The sequence below is a fragment of the Rhipicephalus sanguineus genome, chromosome 8 (genome assembly GCF_013339695.2).
Source record: "Rhipicephalus sanguineus isolate Rsan-2018 chromosome 8, BIME_Rsan_1.4, whole genome shotgun sequence".
Lineage (NCBI taxonomy): Eukaryota > Metazoa > Arthropoda > Arachnida > Ixodida > Ixodidae > Rhipicephalus > Rhipicephalus sanguineus.
In genome coordinates this window covers 168,428,434-168,449,713 of record NC_051183.1, presented here as the reverse complement: position 1 = coordinate 168,449,713, position 21,280 = coordinate 168,428,434, and the positions used below count along the sequence as shown (strand labels likewise).

Sequence of the window (21,280 nt, the reverse complement as noted above, 5' to 3'; positions counted from 1 at the left end):
AGAGGACTGACGGACCAGAAAGGGCTTGTCAGTTATGCTAGCCGGTCGCTATCTAAAGCGGAAGCCAACTATTGCACCTCAGAAATGGAGTGCCTTGCCATCATCTGGACTACATCAAAGTTTCGCCGCTACATTTCAGCAGGCCTTTCAAAGTTGTGAGCGACCACCACGCCTTGTGTTGGCTAGCTAACTTGAAGGACCCTTCAGGTCGTCATGCACGGTGGAGTCTGCGGCTTCAGGAATTCGACATTACGGTCGTTTACAAGTCCGGACAAAAGCGCTCGGACTCCGAGTACCTGCCCGTGCCCCCGTTTACCCACCGCCACAGGATGACTAGGATGGTGACTACTTGTTGGGAACCTTAAGTGCTGATCACTTCGCCGAACAACAATTTGGATTGCGCACTGCCCTTCTCCTGAAATACCATATTAGGTACATATGCACCACACCTTGATACATATGTATTATGGTATAGTACAATAGAATATCTAGGTACATAAACATCACTATCTGAATTCATTTAGCTAGAAAGAATAAATCATGTTAAAGCGATATAATGAATGCCATACTATGTGACAGATGTCTGCTAAGTGAAAGTGTGTATTGTGAAGCGCATGCATGGTATGGTATTGAATGAATGTATGAACGTTTATCCCTGCAAAATACAAGAATTCCGCCTCGAGCAAAAAGCCATAGTTATAGCTTGAGAAGGGCGGGAGGCACTGTAGAGCAAAAAAAAGGAGACACAGCAACAGAAACATGTGCATATTCAAAGGCAAAACACATACGCGAACTGCAAAGTGGCAAAATCAAAAAGGGCGAAGATTTGCGCTATTGAAAACAATCAAAACAGAAAACAATGAACGGCCGTTGAACGGCATGGAAGGAATGCAATTTTGTTAGTCACCTATCAGCAGTGGAACTTGCCAAGGTCGCATGTGCTTGTTAGCCATTAGGAGTTGTGCAAGGATAACCTAATTGCATTGATACAAGTCAGTTGATCCTGTTTTGAACCATGTTGTTGAATAACCTTTTTAATTCCCTCTCGTTAATTTGCTGTCTTGCATTATGTTGCCATAGTTTTTAATTAATACACAGTATTATGACTGTTAACACAATTTGACAAGGTGAAAGGGCTGTTCTTGTGTCCAGGCCTTAGTTTATCCTCATTAGAAGTGTGCTGTTTCTTTTTGTTGCCTTGAATCAATACGAAGTTGCCAAATCTTGACTCCTAAAGGAGTAGCTGCGGTTGTTGAAGAAGACCTTAATAACATCCACACCCCTTTTAAAGTGTTCTTATAATGATAACTTTACTGAGTTCAAAAACAACCCCAATTATGATAAACATGTCAAGAGTACACTTCTGGTGTTGTTTCGTATTTTTTTACCTGCGTGTATTTTTCGCCCTGTGTACACTAAGTGAAAAGCTCACGAAGAAATCTTAGCATTCATCTCAATTTTGTATTTATTTCGTGTTTTGTGAAAACGTCTGCAATGAGGATAGTCAAGTGCGAGTCTTTGGTTCATGCCGGGGTCCACCAACACTTTTATGACGCATTTCCGTCACGGAAATACGTCAGTAAAGTGAACGTCATCAGATGGCAAAGGCAAAAAAAACATAAGAAAAAGTTTCGTTGACGGGAGTCGAACTTATGGCCTCTCGATCCGCGTCGATGGCTGGCGGGCGTTTAGCCCACTGGGTTACCGCCAAACGCATTACGGAGGCTACATGAACACGCTTTTTATCTTTCACACTTTTTTTAGGGGCGAAGCTCCTCTTAGTCTAACCTGGTCACGTCTCCGTTGTCCGGCGTAACCACCTTTGCAAACTGCCCACTACTTCGTCTTTGCAAACATCCCACTATGATCCATCACCGATCCATTACCTCACCGACCATAAAGCCGTTATAATGATGGGGGAAGGGAAGCCACGTCTAGCTACCACTTACGATTAATAAAATTTCTTGTATAAATATATGCACTGTTTGTCACGTCTTTGATGATGTACTGGGCTATCGCTTTGATTACTGTTGGGCAAAACCACTGATTTCACAGTGTAACCATGATTGCTTCAGGAGCTTCGCCCAAGCTCTTCATCATTCACCCTGGATATGCTGTGAATTTTTTGACACTTGCGACGCGCTGTTTCAACACGAAGACACACTAAAAACAACAGGTAGTACACACACGAGCGCGTTAATGTTAGTGTCAAACATGTACGACCAACTAGCCCCTACCATGGCCCTTTCACACTTTCCTCACACAGTGCTCTTGGATGGATGGATGGATGGATGGATGGATGGATGGATGGATGGATGGATGGATGCTATGAGCGTCAGTCGACATTGTAGAAGCTTTTTTTTTTCTCTTTATTCATGTTAATCGCATTGTGAAAGGCTCCCTCCTAAGCTTTTTTATGGATGCAGAAAACTTTATGGACTTCTTTTTTGTGTCATTTTCAGTAATGCACTTGTGGGAAAGCAGCAAGAGTTGCTTGCCCACCTGTTTGTGCTCAAAACTGTCTATTGCGGGCATGAGTGTCGGCAGGATTTTGTCCTGGGTGGCGCAAGCCGGTGTAACATAGCGGCCGCGTAAGCGGGAGCGCGTTGGTGTAGCCTGGGTGAGGCTAAGTGCTGAATTGTCTTTACGGGGCCAAGTGCCTCTTTTGGACCCCCTGCCGACGCCCACGACTGTGGGAACATTCTACTGTACCTCACTATACACTATGTCAAACATCTCGTACATCTTACTACATTTGAGCAAACACTGGGATTGAGAGAGAGAGAAAACATTTTATTAAAATATATAAACCAAGCATGTGGGAGGGAACCCTAGTCCGGGGTCCCTATGATGATCGCAGCGACGACACGGGCCCGTCCAACCAATGCCTGGCGGACCTCGGGAGGCCCGTCGCAGAGGGCATCGTCCCACAGCTCTTTGGTGCGGAAGGGGCACAGGATGACTGGAAGGGGAGGGAATAATTTTGCGGTGCACTCCACCGTGACATGGAACGCCGTTGGGGAGCTGCCACAGCCCGGGCAAGAGTCTGCGTAGCGGTCAGGGTAGAATTTATGCATGGAGAGGAGGTTGGGGAAAGTATTCGTTTGAAGTTGGCGGAGTGCCACCTCTTCCTCTCGCGAGAACGACGGTGGTGGCGGGGACATGGTTTGTCTAGCTCTGGTGTAGTATGTTAATATGTCTCGGTATGTGAGTGGAGGACCCACTTGATCTGGACTCTCGGCCTCGCCATGCCGGGCAGCTCGGTGGGCAATTTCTCGAGCGACCGCGTGAGCGTGGTCATTACCCGGCAATGAGGCATGGCCAGGAGTCCAGAGCAAGTGGATACGTTGTGGGCTGGATGTGTCTATGTTTATGTTTGACGACTTGTGTAGGATGTAGTGAGCCGCCTTGGGGATTCCGCGTCCCATCAAAAAGGCTCGGCATGCTTGCTGGGAATCGGTTAATATGTACACCTCTCCAGGAATCTGAAGAGCTTGTTGTACAGCAAGCGCGACACCAAGGACTTCGCCGTCTGTAGGTGTAGCACTCCGCAGAGAGGCGGCCGTAAGTAAAGTTTCACCGCCGTCCAACACTACCGCAGAATACCCGTTGCAGCAACGTGCGGCATCGGTGTATAGCGTATTTGTTTCAGGGATGTCACCGAGCATGCGCACCAGGTACCGAACACGAGCGCGCCGGCGTCCCGCGTCATGCTCAGGACTCATGTTCCGGGGTAGCGGGTGCACCTTTAAGGTTCTACGGACCCAGGGAGGGAGAGCGATGGTGGTGTCCTCGACGTCATTGGGCAAGACTGGGTATCCCAGTCTCGAGAGGAGGTGCCGCCCAGTGGGTGTGAGCAGAAGGCGTTGTCTTTGGCTGGTCCACTGAGCTTCCAGTAGCTCACTGAGCGTGTTATGCGTCCCTAGGGCTAGCAAACGTGTCGTGGCGGTGTAGTGTGGGAGTCCGTGAGCGAGCGTGGTCGCCTTTCGCAGCATTACGTCAATCCGCATCTGCTCGGACGGGTAAGTCTGTGGAAGGGGAAATGGTAGGTGATGCGACTGATCACACAGGCTTGTACCAATCGCAGCAGGTCCCGCTCTTGCAGTCCCGAGCGCCTGTTTGAAACCCGTCGCATCATGGCGAGAATCTGTTCGGTTTGTCGGGACAGGAGAGAGACAGTGTAGTTTGCTTTCCCGTTTGCTTGAACGTGCAGCCCAAGTATGCGAGCACGCTCCACATGAGGGACGGGAACGCCATCCACGTGCACCACGATCTTGGGTGGAGGGGTAATGCTACGCGCCCGGATGAGAACCAGCTCGGACTTTTGAGGGGCACAGGTCAAGCTGCACTGTCGTGCGTATGTGGTAACGATGTCAGCTGCCTGCTGCAGTCGATCCTGAATGGCCCCGTCTGACCCTCGCGTCGTCCAGATCGTGATGTCGTCTGCGTAAATCGCATGGGCGACATCAGGGATCTGATCGAGCAGCTGAGGTAGTCTTGCAAGGGCAATATTAAACAGGATGGGAGACAGAACTGATCCCTGAGGTGTGCCGCGACCTGTAAGGCGAATCGTGTCGGAACGGTGAGGCCCTATCCCGATGGTGGCTGTTCTGTCGCGCAGAAAAGAACCGATGTAGTTATACATGCGGCCGCCGCAATGCGATTCCGCGAGATTCTGCAGGATCAAATCATGTGCCACATTATCAAATGCCCCTTTTAGATCAAGGGCGAGGATGGCCCTCGTCTGGGCACGCGACGGAGGGCCCATAACCTCCTCCTTGAGTTGTAGAAGCACGTCCTGCGTAGAGAGATGTGCCCGAAATCCGAACTGTGAGTGGGAGAAGAATGAGGCTGTGTTATATACAATGCTGCGTGCAACCATGCCGATATCGTGCGCATTTTAAAATTTCGCAGTGTGTTAAAAAGAGGCCGAGCGAAGCCAGCGTTATTCAGCAAACTTAAGTTCTAACGGCACAGTTGGGCGAGTTCGTGTATACTCATTGTTAAAGAGGGTGCAAAAAAATCACAACGCAGAGAAATGAAGGGGACGAGACGATACGCTATTAGCAACTGAAGTTTACTCGAAAGCACAGAAAGATATAAACACACAGTACGAAAAAATTACATGATTAAATAAACACATGCATAGAAAGAGCACAAGCATGACTAGAAAAAGATGGTTGATCCCTCCGTCATAGGAATCGGAATAACACGAATGTAAAGCGTGCGCTTACAGAAGTAACTGAATTTTGACTGTAGTACATTGATATAAGAGAGTTTGCAGATTGTATATTGATGTCTGGCAGCTATAGCACCATTTAACGTGGATGCACCCAATTTGATGATTGGTGGTACATCTGTATCCCGACGACTAACGTCCATGTTAAATGATTACACAAGACCTTGTGGTAGCTGTAGTAGTTAACGGTGAAAGCGTAGTCAGAGAACGAGGTGTGATAGCCAGAAGAGCGTCGCATAATGGACGCAGAACTTGGTCGCCATCCCACGGCATGTTAAAATGTGATTGAAGACCACGGCCGTACTAGAGGGAAACGCAATGCGCGTCGTGCCGCCCCCCGGCCGCGATTTTTCTCGGGTCCAGCGACTGAGCCGGGAACGCGGTGTTACAGCCAGGTGACGCAGGCGCGCGTCGCTGAGCTATTTTTGGTTTGGATTAGCGTGATGCTATGAGCAAGGCCGACGCTTTTACGACGCTTGGGCCACGATCGTCACCTGGCGATGTGTTAAGGCATTGACAAAATTGAACTTCTATTGAAAACGCGACGAATGGGACGGACGTGTAACCCTTGCGTGTAACGCGTTGCAGCTGTTAATCGCGGAGGCCACAGTAATGAGGAATTACTTTACCGCTCCCAGAGGGAAACACCACTCCGCCGACCGGCAGAGTGGTAGAAAAGGCGCGTTTGTAAAGCCTCTATAGTCTGTGACCGTGGCGCAGTGGATACGTAGCGTGCTCGGCATCTGTTGTTGCGGACCGAGCGGTCGTGGGTTCGATGGCCGTTGACGGAACTTTTGGGGGCGAAGCTCCTTAAGGCGGCACCCGTTCGTCCCTCGTAGTCGTAGTCGTAGTAGTCGTAGTGCGTAACCAGTCTTACGCTTTGACCTCCAAGGTGGTGCCGGTGGGAGATTTTTCCTGTGCGTTGTTGAACAATAAAAAATTCGCAGCGTGCGCGTTAACTAAACGCCGAATTCTTCTGTCTCTCATTCCCCATTAGCAGCCATTGGCATGTTCCACTAGGAAACGTTAGTAGAAGTAGAAGTGTCAATGTTAGCTAAAAGCCGACTTCTTCTGTCTCTCATTCCCATTAGCAGCCATTTTTCACCTCCAAGGTAGTGCCTGATGACATTTCTCCTGTGCGTGATTAAACAATAAAAATTTTGTTCAAAACGCCGTTGATTGATGAAATAAACCAACGAAAGACGCCAGATGTTTTCTAAAAGCAAAACGAAAGAACGCCAGATGTTTCTAAAGCAAAACGAAAAGACGCCAGCTGCTTAACGAAAGACGCCAGATGTTTTCTAAAGCAATGGTTTTCTAAACAATGAAAATTCACAGCGTACATGTAAAATTAAAGTGAGCTGCAAGTCGTCATAACTCATCGAACCTTTAGTGTAAACGCGCCCGATCTCACGTCGGTGATGATGTACTGGGCAGAATTCACGGAAGATTCACGGTTTACCGATGAACCTCCGCAGCCTCGCCCACTCATCATCATTCACTCCGTGGATATGCTGTGATTTTTTTCTTTGCCATCTGATCGCGTAAATTTTTTCGACGTCATTTCCGTGACGGAAATACGTCACTGAAGTCTCGGTGGACCCCGGCATAAAACACTTTCGTGTTAAAATGCTTTACAGAATACGCTCATTGAGTGCACATTTGTTCGGTCACCTGAAGATACCCTTGTCACGTTGTTATTCACGAGTTTCGGGCGAGCGAAGTATTGCCAATATATGGAGAAGCACTCCAGATAGCACATATTTATAATTTTTCTAGCGGCGCGGCACGATGAACCGAAAAATTCGGAGCCGAAGGTGTTTTGTCGGCCTGAGAGACACCCCACAAATTATGTATTGACCTTACGCAAGCGCAAACGCACGCCGATGGTACAAGAACAGAGAGAGAGATAGAGAGAAAAGACATTTATTTAGTCCGGAGGGAAGAGTATGAGATGTTTACACATCCAACTCATGGCTAGTCCCATGTCGGGACGGGGAGGCCGAGCCTCTCCTCCCTCTAACGGGCCTTCCGGACAGCCAGAAGCTCGACATCGTAGCTGGGGTATGCCCTGCGTTGCAGGACTACAATCAAGAAGCCTGGTGGACCGCTACAAGAACAGAAGTGCGGAGTTCCGCCGACGGGTTTCCAGCCGCTTTGTACATACATTGGTACATATATAAGCCCACAAAAAAGCCCGCAAGCAAGTATTGGCGCTGTGGTGTAATGGTTATAGTGTTTGCTGTAGGTGCGTGTGGTCGCGAGTTCGATTCTTGTGTCGTGCGCCCTTGTATGCAAATCTTACGTTCGTGCATAAATACTTTGACGTCTATTTTCTATTATGTCCTAGTGCGGAATGGTAGCGGAAATTATCCGTCAAACGCTAATATAGTGCCCAAAATACACATTTCTTTAAACGCGAAGCATTTCTTAGCGAATTTCTGCGACTTTGAGCGTATCTATCTATCTATCTATCTATCTATCTATCTATCTATCTATCTATCTATCTATCTATCTAGCCGCGTACGACATTGCGCTCTCCTGGCCGTTTCGTTAATCGGATGTAAACCAAAATTGGTGTGGCATAACGTGACCTTATTACGAACATAACTGACAGATCATAACACGAAAATCATGACAAGCATGTCATGAACAGCATGATTTACATTCCATGGCCTTGGGGCTTTTGCCGCCGTTCCGTTAATTACATATATACCGAAATTGGTATGGCGTGACAAGAGTTCATGAAGAACATAATGACAGGTCCTAACGTTCAAATCATGATATGCATGTCATGTGCAGCATGATTTACATGACATGGTCTCGGGGCGCTCGCGGCTGTTTAATTGAATTGATATATACGAAAGGTGGTATGACGAGACAGTTTTGTATGACGAATATAACTGACAAGTGGTAACATGAAAATCAAGACATGCATGTCATGTACGACATGGTTTACATGCCACGCTCATGGCGCGCTCTCGGCCGTTTCGCTAAATTGATATGCACCAAAACTGGTATTGTGCGATGTGACTGTATGAAAAACATGCATAACAGGTGGTAACATGAAAACCATGACATGCATGTCATTATTTATATGCCACGCTCTTGGTGCATTCGCTGCTGTTTCACTTGCTTGATATACAGCAAAATTAGTATTGCGCGACACGACTGTATGACGAAGGTAAATGAGAGGTGGTAACATGAAAATCATGACATGCAAGTCATGTACGACATGATTTACATGCTACACTCATAGTGCGCTCGCGGCCGTTTCGCTAGATTGATATACACCAAAATTGGTAATGCGCCATGGGACTGTATGACGAACGTAAATGAGAGGCGGCAACATGAAAGTCGGGACACGCACGACATGTGCGACATAATTTACGTGCCATGCTCATGGCGCACTAGTGGTCGTTTCGCTAGATTGATATACACCAAAATTGGTATTGCGTCAGGCGACTGTGTGACGAACGTAAATGAGAGGTGGTAGCATGAAAATAACAACATGCATGACATGTACGACATCATTTACATTTCTAACTCACGGCGCACTCGTGGCCGTTTCGGTCGTTTGATATGCACCAAAATTGGCATTGCACGACGTCACCATATGACGAAGGTAAATGAGAGGTGGTAACATGAAACTCGTAAAATGCAAGTCATGTACGACATGATTTGCATGCCACGCTCATGGTGCATTCGCGGCCATTTCGCTCCCTTGATGTACAACAACACTGGTATTGTGCGGCGCGACTGTATGACAAAAGTAAATGAGGGGTGGTAACATAAAAATCATGATATGCAAGTCATGTACGACATGATTTACATACCGCGGTCATGATGCATTCGTGGCCGTTTCGCTAGCTTGATACACACCAAAATTGGTATTTCGCGCGATGTGAATGTATGACGAACATAAGTGACAGGTGGTAACATGAAAACCATCATATGCATGTCATGTACAGTATGATTTACATCACACTGTCATGCTGCACTTCCGGCCGTTTTGTTAACTGGAGGTATACCAAAATTGGTACGGCATGACACGAGTGCGTGATGAACATAAATGACAGGTATTGCATTGTAAATAACAGAATTGCCCCTCCATGGTGGTCTAGTGGTTATGGCGCTCGACTGCTGAAACGAAGGTCGCGGGATCGAATCCCGGCCGCGGCGGCTGCATTTTCGATAGAGGCGAAAATGTTTGAGGCCTGTGTACTTGGGTTTAGGTGCACGTTAAGGAACCCCAGGCGGTCGAAACTTCCGGAGCCCTCCACTACGGCATCTCTCATATTCATATCGTGGTTTTAGGACGTTAAACCCGAGATATTATTATTATGCGTGCATGGCAAACATGCGATATATGGTGAACTAGATGCCATGCTGTGAATCATTTCATTTGGCTCAAAGACAAACAAGGCGATGTATGCAGCTCTTTCCTGGCTGCTTCGCATTACATCGAATTTCACAGTGCGTGGGATCTGCCGGCTTTTTTTTTTCATTTTGCAACCGCTCCAGGGCCTCGTATAAAAGGAGGCTTTAAAAGCTCTCAAAAGAAGCAGAAAAACTCCCAATGTACTCCGTTCAAGCCCCTCAATGAGTTAAATAAAAACAAGAAACTTACCTCCTAAAGACTCTGTTGTTTCCGTCTAATCACTCCCTTTACAAAGGATGCAAATAAAACCTACTTTTCCAGGGAAATTTGCGTAGTACCTTTAGGATGCACGTTATGCGTCGAGCCCGAAACTCCCTAAAAGTCTCAAACCCGTTTGCAGTGTACTGCAAGCATGCCGTATCAAAACGACAATCATATGCTTCACAGTCCACAAACGAGAACATCGATAGCGTGCGCGGCTTCATTCCGCAGTGCATATGGACCATTAGGTATCGTTAACATGACAGAATGAGACTTATCTCGAGGTATACGTCCTACACGGTGTTATCGCAACTTGGGAAATGCATTTCGCGCTGAATCGGGCGCCGTTGTCATCGATCGTGTGCTCTTCACCGTAAATGTGACTGAAGAGCCTTTCTCCTTTTATGAAGTTCGCTTTTCGGAAGTGCCTGTCCAGCTTGAAGATCTTTTTGAAGCCGCACTACAGCGGTACATTATGAGGCGACGCGAGTGTACCGCGAGAGCTCTGCAGGTGCACCGAAGCGAGCGGAAGCCTGGTGGAGAGAACGGAAAATGCGCGTTGTATGCGATGAGTTTCAATTTTTCTGCCAGAGATGGCGCTGCCTGTCAGTAGCAGCAGCGCCACTAAGCGATGCCTGGGGAGCCTATACCTCACCAACACAAAGGGTGACGAGGTTACGACACGAAATGACCCGGAACAGGCCCCTAGACAATGTCTTGGACCGGGCCAGCACCTTCAATCGGTGCCACAACCACAACAATCACCTCACTCGCTACTCTTTACGTAGAGCTTGCGCACGCGCACGTGCACGACCTCGAGAAAGACGCTTTGCTCACAGAAACTGGCGTGTTAGCGCTTTCTGAAACCTGGAGCGATGACCCCACTGCAATCACGGGATTTTGATGTGTCGTCCACAGCAAGCGGCTTTCATTGCAAGGGCGGCTGTATGGCCATATATATGAACATGGCGATGCGCATGTTCAACGTAGGCCGCATCACACTTTCCCGGTCGTCAGGAACCGAACACACACAGACAAGCAGCGTAATTGGTGACGTCTGCGTTGCGCACATAAGTCACAATAACAGACATTGCGCTCGCCTCCATCTATGGGAGAACTGTCAAGAACCCCTTCCACACATGCACACGTATTCGTGAAAGGTGCCTTCGTTCTCCATCATAATGGACAAGTAAAGCACTACAAATCGGCTTGCCGCGACTGGTGTTGGTAATGCATATGTTGCTGTTGGCGTCGATACGCAACTGTAAACAACTGGTTATATAGCACATGGGCGACTGCTCAACGTAATTGTGTGCCTTTCCGCCTATCTCCAGCGTCATTTCGTAGCGTCTCGCTTAATTTAAACAATTACGCCACAGTGACCTGCATGCTTCGCATTACATCGATGCCCACGGTACTGGGATCTGCGGATTTTTTTCGCGTTATGCTTTTGATATGCCTATGGGAAATTATCCACACGAAGGCCTACAACGAAGCTTATATATTAGAAACGAGATTAGCTACAGCCAGAAGGGACCCTTTGTATCGAGCAATGCTTGCATGCCATGCATGCGCATACGCCACCGCCAATGAAACTAGCCATAGATAATGTGCTTAGATAATGTGCATCATGCATTGTGCTATATATACGCATTCGTTGTCCCAATAAACGTTCTTTTCTTACTGGCTTCCACTAGTCACGGTTCTGATACATGGTGTCAGAAATGGGCGCGTCGCTCTGCGGCGTGAATGTGATCGGCCCACGAGCAGCAAGCAGCAACTGGTGAATGCGTGTCAAAGCCAGGATAGGACGGAAAAATTGAGCGTCAGTGGTGGAACTTCTCAAGGAACCAGAACCCTTGTCGCTGTCCGGAAACACCGTAACAAAAACTGGGAGATTCAAACAGAAGTTTGAGCTGTTCTTGGAGGAGACATCACCAGCGAAGGAACCCAGGACTGCAGCCGTCAAGACCGCGCTTCGGCTGAGCATTCCGGGAGACGAAGCGCTCGAGGTATGCAACAATTTTTTTTTTTTGCAGAGTGCGAAATCGAGCAAGAATATGAGATCTTTCTAAAGAAGTTCGCTTAACATTGCCATGAGCAGCAGAATGAAGTTTATGAGAGATACCTGTTCCGGACGAGAGCACAAGAAGAAGGCGAACCTCTTGAGCATTTTCTACGTGACCTCAAAAGACAAGCAAGCAGCTGTAACTTCGAACCCTTAATCGAATCTTGATCCTAGACCAGCTTGTCTACGGCACAAACAACGCCAAGATGCGGGAAAAGATGTTCAAGGAAAAGGACCTAACGCTCCTCAAAGCACCGCAAATATGCCGAGCAAGTATCCGCCCAACAGAATGAAGCGTGGTTTCACGCAGACAACCAAGTAGCCGTGGCCGAAAAATCGCAACAGCAAGTCTGTGCCAAATGCAGTCCTTCTCACGCGCGTGCAAGGTGTCCAGCCTTTGGAAAGACTTGCTTCGTGTGTAAAGGAAGAAATATCTTCGCTCTGTGTTGCAGGAAGCAACAACAGTAGACGAGGTGCCCGGAGAAAGCGATGGTTTCAGTGTTTCGGATGTGAAAACTTGCAACGTCAACCACAAGGAAGATTGCACGGCTAAAGCACAGGTTGCGGGTGAAATGGTAGTTCTTAATGGTTGACCCGGGTTCCTAAGTCAATCTGCGGCTTTACTCTGTCTGCCGAAGATTTTTATTTATTTATTTATTTTCAATACTGTCGACCCCAGTCATGGAGTCATTACAGAGGGCATATTGTACATTGTATTCATTCATAACGACCACACAATAACATTCCAAGTAACATACGGGTTCACTTACACTGTTGGTAAACAACAACGAAATATAAGGAGCAATGAATTTTCTACACTGAAAAACAAGGCGACATTCGTACCAAAATTTGCTGTACACTGTTATAAAAATATATAGGTGTGTAGCGCATCTTTAATATCGGCACAACCATCACTATCTACAAGTGTGTCCGGCAAACCATTCCGCATTTTATTTGCGCTAGGAAAAAAGAAGAGACTGAAACGAGAGGCATCAATTTGAAACGCGCCAAATTTTTCGGTATGCATATCAGAGAGCAGGACAAATCGCGGTGACAGAATCAACAATATGCGCAGTTTTCTAGCAGCAAACTCAGGAAACTGCTGACTTGCGCATACGAAGCCAGGTATTTGAGCGATGGATTGAATGAATTAATTTTTTTTTATCCCTTCAATTTACCAGACGGAGGCGAAAAGTTAAGCCTGGCCAAGTACTGTCTGGCCTGCCACAGTGCACTGTGCAAAAAAAAAGAAAGAAAGAAAAGGAAAGAGGAAAATAACAAAGTATGCGAAGCATTGACACACTATTGTAGGTTACGCATGGTTTCTAACACTGCGTTGAATGCGGATAATGTGTCGGCATTAGTAGCGTTTGCCTTCAGTTTATTCCATTCGCGTATTGTTAGTGGGAAAAACGATTTTCCAAAAACGTCGCTCTTTGAGGAATATTCTTTCAGACTGTATTTGTGCTTATGACGGGTAGGGCGCGACTGTGAAAATGTGACGTACTTAGAGACATCTACCTTGTAGTGGCCATGTAACAACTGGTACAAGAACCTCAGGCGCGCCTCTTTTGCCCTAGTAGCTAGTTTATCAATGCCAGATGAAGCCAGAAGGTTAGAGGGAGAATCTGAACGTTTGAACTTGTTGTGTACGAACCGTATGGCTTTGCGTTGTACTGCCTCTAATTTACTAATACTACTTATTGAATAAGGAAACCAAACTACGTTGGCGTATTCTAATACTGGTCTTACGAACATGGTGTAAGCCAAGAGTTTTGCGGGCGCTGGTGCAGTTCTAAGTCTTCTTTTTAGGTAGAAAAGTTTACGAAGTGCGGCCGCAGTGACGTTAGCTATGTGTGTATCCCATCTCAGGTCAGATGTTAATGTAATGCCTAAGTACTTATGCTGCACAACATTAGTCAGTGGTGCACCATGAATGGTGTAAATGAATTGTGATGGATTCTGCTTACGTGTTACCATCATAGCTGCGGATTTTTTTACATTAATGGACATTTGCCACTTAGCGCACCAATCCGCTAGCTTAGTCAGACACTCATTGAGGTTAATGTGGTCTGTGAAGCTGGTTACTTCCTTATAAATAATGCAGTCGTCAGCAAACAGCTTGATATTACAGTCAATGTCTGACGCGAGGTCGTTTATGAAAATTAAAAATAATAGTGGTCCCAAGACGGAACCTTGAGGGACCCCAGAAGTTACGGGGACTATGTTTGATATGTGACCTTCATACAGCACGAACTGTGAGCGATTTGTAAGAAAGCTTTCTATCCAAGAGAACAATAACCCCTCTCCTATGGCACTTTTCAATTTTATTAGTAATTTGCTGTGACATACGCAATCGAAAGCTTTAGATAAATCAAGTAAGATCATGTCTGTTTGGCCGCGATTATTTATGGTGAAAGCTAGATCATGAACTACCTCCGTTAGCTGCGTAACAGTGGACAGGCCACTGCGAAACCCGTGTTGGTTAGGAGACAAAAATTTTATTTTCTCGAGAAAAATAGTTATGTGTTTCAGGATGATATGCTCTAGTAGCTTACATGAAATGCTAGTGAGAGATATCGGCCGGTAATTTGACACCAATGACTGTTCTCCTGATTTATGAATAGGTATTATTTTTGCAATCTTCCAGTCATCTGGAAGCTGGGATGTGGTAAGCGATTTTCGAAAGATTGGCCCAAGAAACTTGCTACACCATTCCGCGTACCTTTTAAGAAACTCGTTAGGAATATTGTCTGGACCACTCGATTTTTTAGGATCAAAGTTAAGAAGCAAGTTCAGTATTCCTTCATCTGTGACTTCGAGGTGATCGATGATTGGCGAATCGAGGGATAATACTGGAGGAATGATACCATTATCGGTCGTGAACACTGATTGGAAAAAATTGTTGTATTCGTTAGCCTTTTCCGTTCTTTCCTCTGGAGCCGTGTGCGACTGTGTATTATTGCTGCTGCGAAGGTATCTCCAAAATTTGTTTGGATTGCTTTTAATAAAGCTTGGAAGGGTAACACTAAAGTAATATTGTCTGGCACTTTTCGTTTTTTGCTTAAACGCTGATTTTGCGCATTGCAGCTTCTGCTGAATGGATGCTTTACACTTATGATTTTTCGCAGCCACACGCAACCTTTTTAATCTACGCTTTGCCTGGATAACCTCACGTGTTATCCAAGGATTATTCCTTGGCGCTTTCTTGTGTTTCTTTGGTATGAAGTTAGCGACGCAGTACATAACAGTAGATTTGAAACTTAGCCAAAGTCGATTAGTATCACTGGATGTGTCAAAAGCTAGCTGCAAAAAGTTTTCGAACTCACGCGCGAGATAGGTTAATACGCTGTTATCGTCAGCTCTTTTGAAATCAATCACAGTTGATCCACGCTGCTCACAAGCAATACTAGAACCAAGCGGCAGCAAGCATATGACTATGTGATGGTCTGATATGCCGTCAACTACATCAGTTCGAACACGATCTTCCGGGAAATGCTGACTAATCAGTATCAGATCTAATATGTTCTCGGCAGTGTTGTGCAAGCGGGGGACCTGAAGCTTGGCCCAAGTTGTGCCGTCCTGCGGTCATATAGCGGAGGTGTTATCAAACACATCGGCGTGGCAACGCTGCAAGTTGCAGTGAATCAGTGATCCTGCAGCATCCCCTTTTCCTTTGTGAAAAAAGAGCAGCCCCGCTATTCTGGGATTAGCCGTAAGCGAAACTCTGGGTCTGGTGTCACGAAACGTGGACAAAGTCAGCAAAGATGGCACCACTGACATTATGAAGAAATTTCCGGATTTATTTCAGGGAACTGGCTGCTTGCACTGACTGTACCACATGATCTTGCACAAGGATTCAACACCAGTAGTAATGCTAGCGCGGCGAGTACCACTGGCACTGCGACGGCCACTACGAGATGAGCTATGCCGGATGGAAAGAGGCGGCATCATACAGAAGGTCAACGCGCCAACGGACTGGGTGAGCCCTCTAGTTAACGTAAGAAAGAAAAACGGAAAGCTCCGTGTGTGCATGGATCCTCGGAATATCAATCATTGCCTAAAGCGGGAACAATATTAAATGCCAAGATGGGAAGATACTGAAGCTGAGTTAGCAGGGGCCTAATATTTCTCTCGCCTTAATGCTAATTCCGGCTTTCATAAAATTCCTTTAGACAATGCAACGTGAAATATCTGCACAATTGCCACACCGTTCGGACGGTACTGTTTTCTAAGGCTTCCGCACCAGAAGCTTTCCGGAAGGCGATGAGGGAAATCTTTGACCGAGCCGCGAGAGGGCACGTGTATGCTGACCACGTCCTAATTTATGGAGCTACTAAAGATGAGCATGATGCGCGCTGCCGTCATGCTTTGCATTTGTCCAGACAGGTGGTCCTGATGTTCAATGCGGGTAAATGCTAATTCGGGCTGACTGAAAATGATCTCTTGGTTCACGCCATATCTAAAGATGGCATAAAGCCAAACCCTTTGTTGAGCACATCACTGGGCGAATTGCCTCACACGGCAGACAAGGCGGCAGTACACTGGATGCTCGGCGTGGCGAATAACTTCTTTGACCGTGCCGATAAAACGAACCTGCTGTGCAGTATTTCAAAGAAACACACTAGTTTGAATGGACTGAAAACCATGCGCGGGAGTGCGCAGTTTTTGGAAGCATCTAAGCAAACTGCCGCTGCTCGCCATCTTCGACTCGTCCAGATAAACAAAAATCTCTGCAGGTGCTTCGAATTTTGAGCTAAGAGCAGCTCTGTTGCAGCGTTACGATGACGTTTGGCGGCCATTTGCCTACGCATCCCGCGCAATGAGTGCCGCAGCACAAAGATACCCTCAGAGAGAGAAAGAAGCGGTGGGCATTACATACGGCTGCAAAATGTTTCACCAAATATTATATGGACGCATGATTGTTATTGAAACTGACCATCGTCCGTCACTTGCCATAGCTACAAAAACTATTGGCGGCATGCCGCCGCGGCTTCAGCGTTTCTTTCTGCTTATGTTCACATATGACTTTGATGGTCACTTCGTGCTAGGCAAGCAGCTGCTCTTGGCGGACATGCTGGCAGGGGCTTCCCCAACTGCCGCTGGGGATACCGTTGGATCCAACGAGGATGTGTAAGTCCATGCAACAAGCATTCTGTCGGAGTTGGTAAACAAAAACAGAATCAATCGCCTAGCAAGGGACGCTGCAGCCGATCCCGAGTTGCAAGCTGTTATCCACTGAAGCCCTGCTGGCTAGGGCTTAACCTGGACGCGAGAATATGCTACAGAACTGTGCAGTTCTGCCGCAGGAACGCTTACGCACAGCAGAGTGAGCCACTAGTTGGAAGGCCTGCGCCGCAGTGCGGGTGGTACAAAGTCGACGTCTTCCAGCAAGGTGGATGTTCATAGATTTGTGTCTTTGTTGCTTTGTCCAATTTCCCAGAAGTCAAAAGACTAAGTCACCTGACCACCATATCTGTAATCGAAAAGCCGAGTGCTATTTTAGCTGGATATGGCATCCCAATAGAAGTTTCCAGCGATAATGGCCCTCAGTTTTCATCCTATGAATTTGCACGTTTTGCCTCCAGGTACGACTTCCAGCATGTGACTTCTAGCCCCAGATTTCTTCTGTCCAGCGGTCTCGCTGAGAAAGGAGTTCAAACTGTAAAACAAACCATTAAGAAGGCTTCGGAAACGAAACAGGACATCTGGCTTGGGCTACTGAGCTACCGTTCGTCCCCCCTCGAAGACGGTCGCTCACCTGGTGAACACCTCCAAGAAAGACGCATTCGCACGAGACTTCCAGGCTTTAGCCACCACTCAAGCGTTCACGTGGCTAAACACACAGTCGGAAGCTCGGGGCAGGTGCTTACCAGCACTCAAGACAGGCGAAGTCGTGAGGGTCAAAGACAAAACGTGGGCCCGGTAGCCGCAAGTGCTGGGACGAGTCGCCCCAACATCTTACGAAGTAGATATGGAGGATGGCACAAGGTTACGACGTAACCGGCGTCACCTACTGAGGACACGTGAACAGTATCGTGAGGAACCAGTGGAAAGTGAGTCCTGATCGAGCGAGGACAGTGATGGTCCCACCGAGCCTGAACTGCTTCCGCGTGAACATAGCGAGGAACATCGAAGCCCCTGTAACAGATCGCCCATGGAGCAGCCGCCGGCACAAGTTTCGGTTCCTCAGCAAGCCCTACTTCCTCAACTACGCAGACTCGCGTGGCAGACACGACCACCGGATCGACTACGCGACGATAGTAAATTTAATGATGTAACGTAAGTTGTTTTCTTTGCGCTCGAGATGTATCGAGCTATGCTTACATGCCATGCGTGCGCATGCGCCACCGCCACTGAAACTAACCATAGATAATGACCACACCTGGTTATCATGCACTGTGCTATATATACGCGTTAATCGTATAAATGAAAGTTCTTTTGTTACTGGCTTCCATTGGTCAAATTTCTGATACTCCCTTAAGCTTTGTTGAACCTGCCACTAGCATTGAAAAGAAAATAATCCAGTGCGCTCGCAAAACACAAGTATACTCCGTAAGTATCATCCGAAATTGGAAAGTAACAATTTCCTTTGGAAAGCGTTTCCCAAAGTACCAAGGGTCACCTGTCGCGGTAATAGAAACGTTAAATCAAAAATAAAAGGTCGTTGTATCACCCACATAACAGGCTCTTCGCATCCCAGATGTAGCCCCGCCACGGTGGTCTCGTGGTTATGGCGCTCGACTGCTGACCCGAAGGTCGCGGGATCGAATCCCGGCCGCGGCTGCTGCATTTTTGATGGAGGCCAAAATGTTTGAGGCCCGTGTACTTAGATTTAGGTGCACGTTAAAGAACCCCAGGTAGTCGAAATTTCTGGAGCCCTTCGCTACGGCGTCTGTCATAATGATATCGGGGCTTTGGAACGTTAAACCCCAGATATTAATATTATTATCCCGGATGTAAGACTTACAAGCACCTCTAAAATGACGTTAGATTTAAGAGCAGCGGGAGGGATTACGTCCATGATATAAAATCTGGTTTTACCACCGCTAGTTGAATACTTACGATATCCTATGCGCAACAACTACTTCATATCTGTATTCTATCAATAAATCAAGAAATTAATATGCATCAGCACGGCTTCTTTAACGTTGCAGTGAGTTGCAGGAATGGCTGAGCGTAAATCATAGACAACATGCTAGGAATGACAGGGTTGTCGCTCAAGAATCTTCGTTCAAGAATGTTCACTATCCAATCCCACATCTTCTGAAACGTTGTAGTCAATTCCACGCCTTCTTTGGACGCTAACAATGACATGGTATACATTGCCTTCAAGCTATGACATGATTACGTAATTGTAAACTAGCATATTTTAGCCGAAGTAAAACAAAGTTGACATGTGTAACACAAATATTATAGTTTGTAGTGTGGGTAAATACGTCAAACTTCGCAAGTTCGAAATTATGTCCCACTTAGCGAAGTATGAGATCATTACGAGGAAATTTCATCTATGGTGAAATTATGCAGGTATTGAAGCAGCGAGTTTGCTTAAGGCAAGTATTTCGCTACCAAACATTTAGTAGGATTAGAAGACGTGTCCATCCACAGCAATATCAGTATCTCTTTTAAATATGCATTGAGCACATGGTCGTGCTCTGCTATTAGTCTGAGGAAACAGTTCCGCAAGTCTGTTTGATTATCATAGTGTTGGTCGTCAAAAAAAGGGGGAGGGGTGAATGGGTTTACGGAAAGCCAATGGATGCCAGTGGTAGCGAGCAATAACCTCAGTGCGTTCCTGACGTTCCCGAGTATGCATTCCGTCCTACACAATACACTTTCCGCACAATGACAACTTGACATATACCACAAAGAGCTTCCCTGCGTCTGCCTATGCTTCGAGTACCGTCTAGTTGGGTGCTTAAAGATGCAGTTAAGTGACGCGCAGTAGGCCTGTTCACCACATTATGCTTAAGCTGCAGGTGCTACGATCGGTGATCCGTGAGAGAAACATTCGTCCGGTCCTGTTCGGCTGCTTGATAAATGATACAACATAATATTTAACAAGCACACGAGAACCACTCATATAATTCCTCTGATTCGTTGAACAATTTTGGCCTTCCGCTGAAGCATACACTGCTTTAGGCTCACGGATACTGTACCGTTCCCGTGGATCATTGACCAAAGCAGCAGTACCTCTAAAAATTAACATTTTCACGTATCAGAACGGAACAGTACAGTGGAAGTATCACATGTAAACTACTTACCTTACTACCTCGTCATTATGGCGGACGAAGCGCCTCCAAGAGGGCGTTGGAATATAGAGGTGATAAGGAAATGTTGTAGTCAATTCATTCAGCAAGAAGAAGATGTCTTCAATTTTGAAGAACATGTTTCCAGCCAACGAGTTGGTTTCCATGGTGTGCTCTAAGATTCCGACTCTCTTCCCCATAACCAAAAAGATTGCAGCTGCAATAAAGTCAAAGGAAGAAAGTGACCTCACGTTAAATGTTTCAGTATTACCGCCTGTTGTAATTATAGAATATACATTGATGATAACTTTAGAAGTAAGTGCATTTTGAAACACTAAGAGGAAGCTGTTTGATTTATGTTGTACGTATTAGAGCGGATAGCGTAAAAATACGAAGACACAGGCCAGGAACATGTACACGAGACAAGCGCTAACTTCAAACTAATTTTTGTTCTCAGAATCCACGTTTATTTTCAAACAGCAAAGATCAAAACACCACATCGTCACCCAAGAAAGACGATCCCATCCCACTATGAATAGCATGACGACACAATATCGACACAAGCAAAAGGCAACGCAGTCAAAACACGCTAAAACTGAAAGCAAGCAGGGTACGCATTTGGGCTGGTTGGTTCATGATTACAGGTGAAAAACAGCGCTAAAAAGACGGGACAAGAAAGGACACGAGACCACGGCGCTGTGGTCTCGTGTCCTTTCTTGTCCCGTCTTTTTAGCGCTGTTTTTCACCCGTAAGCAAGCAATTAGGGAACGCATCCTCAGGTTCGAGACTTTTTTCAGTCCCATAGCAGCTAACTTGGTAACCTGTATTGAGTTCTTTTCAGTATCAACTGAGGGAAGTTTAAGCAAAATAATCACCTTCTGTATCAAATATGAGAAAGCAGTAGAGAGTCGAAATTGTTTAACCACACTGTATCACCGGTAGCTTCTATGAGAAACGCTATCGATTTCGTTTATACCAGTGTATCGTCAAATATGAGGGTTTTTCCATGAAGACTGCGTAGACTGCTGGGCGAGTTGGTATTCCATTTTCAGGAAAACTGTGCAAAAAACTAAGACAAACGG

The 21,280-nt window shown here is 46.4% G+C and overlaps 1 protein-coding gene across 1 annotated transcript in view; it reads right to left on the bottom strand.

The window, feature by feature from the left end:
- Positions 1-21,280, bottom strand: part of LOC119402470 (probable cytochrome P450 301a1, mitochondrial) — a 274,119-nt gene that overhangs the window by 214,319 nt on the left and 38,520 nt on the right. The window contains exon 4 of the mRNA XM_037669626.1: positions 20,214-20,415. Coding sequence (XP_037525554.1) covers positions 20,214-20,415 — 202 coding nt within the window. The remainder of the gene's footprint in view (positions 1-20,213; positions 20,416-21,280) is intronic.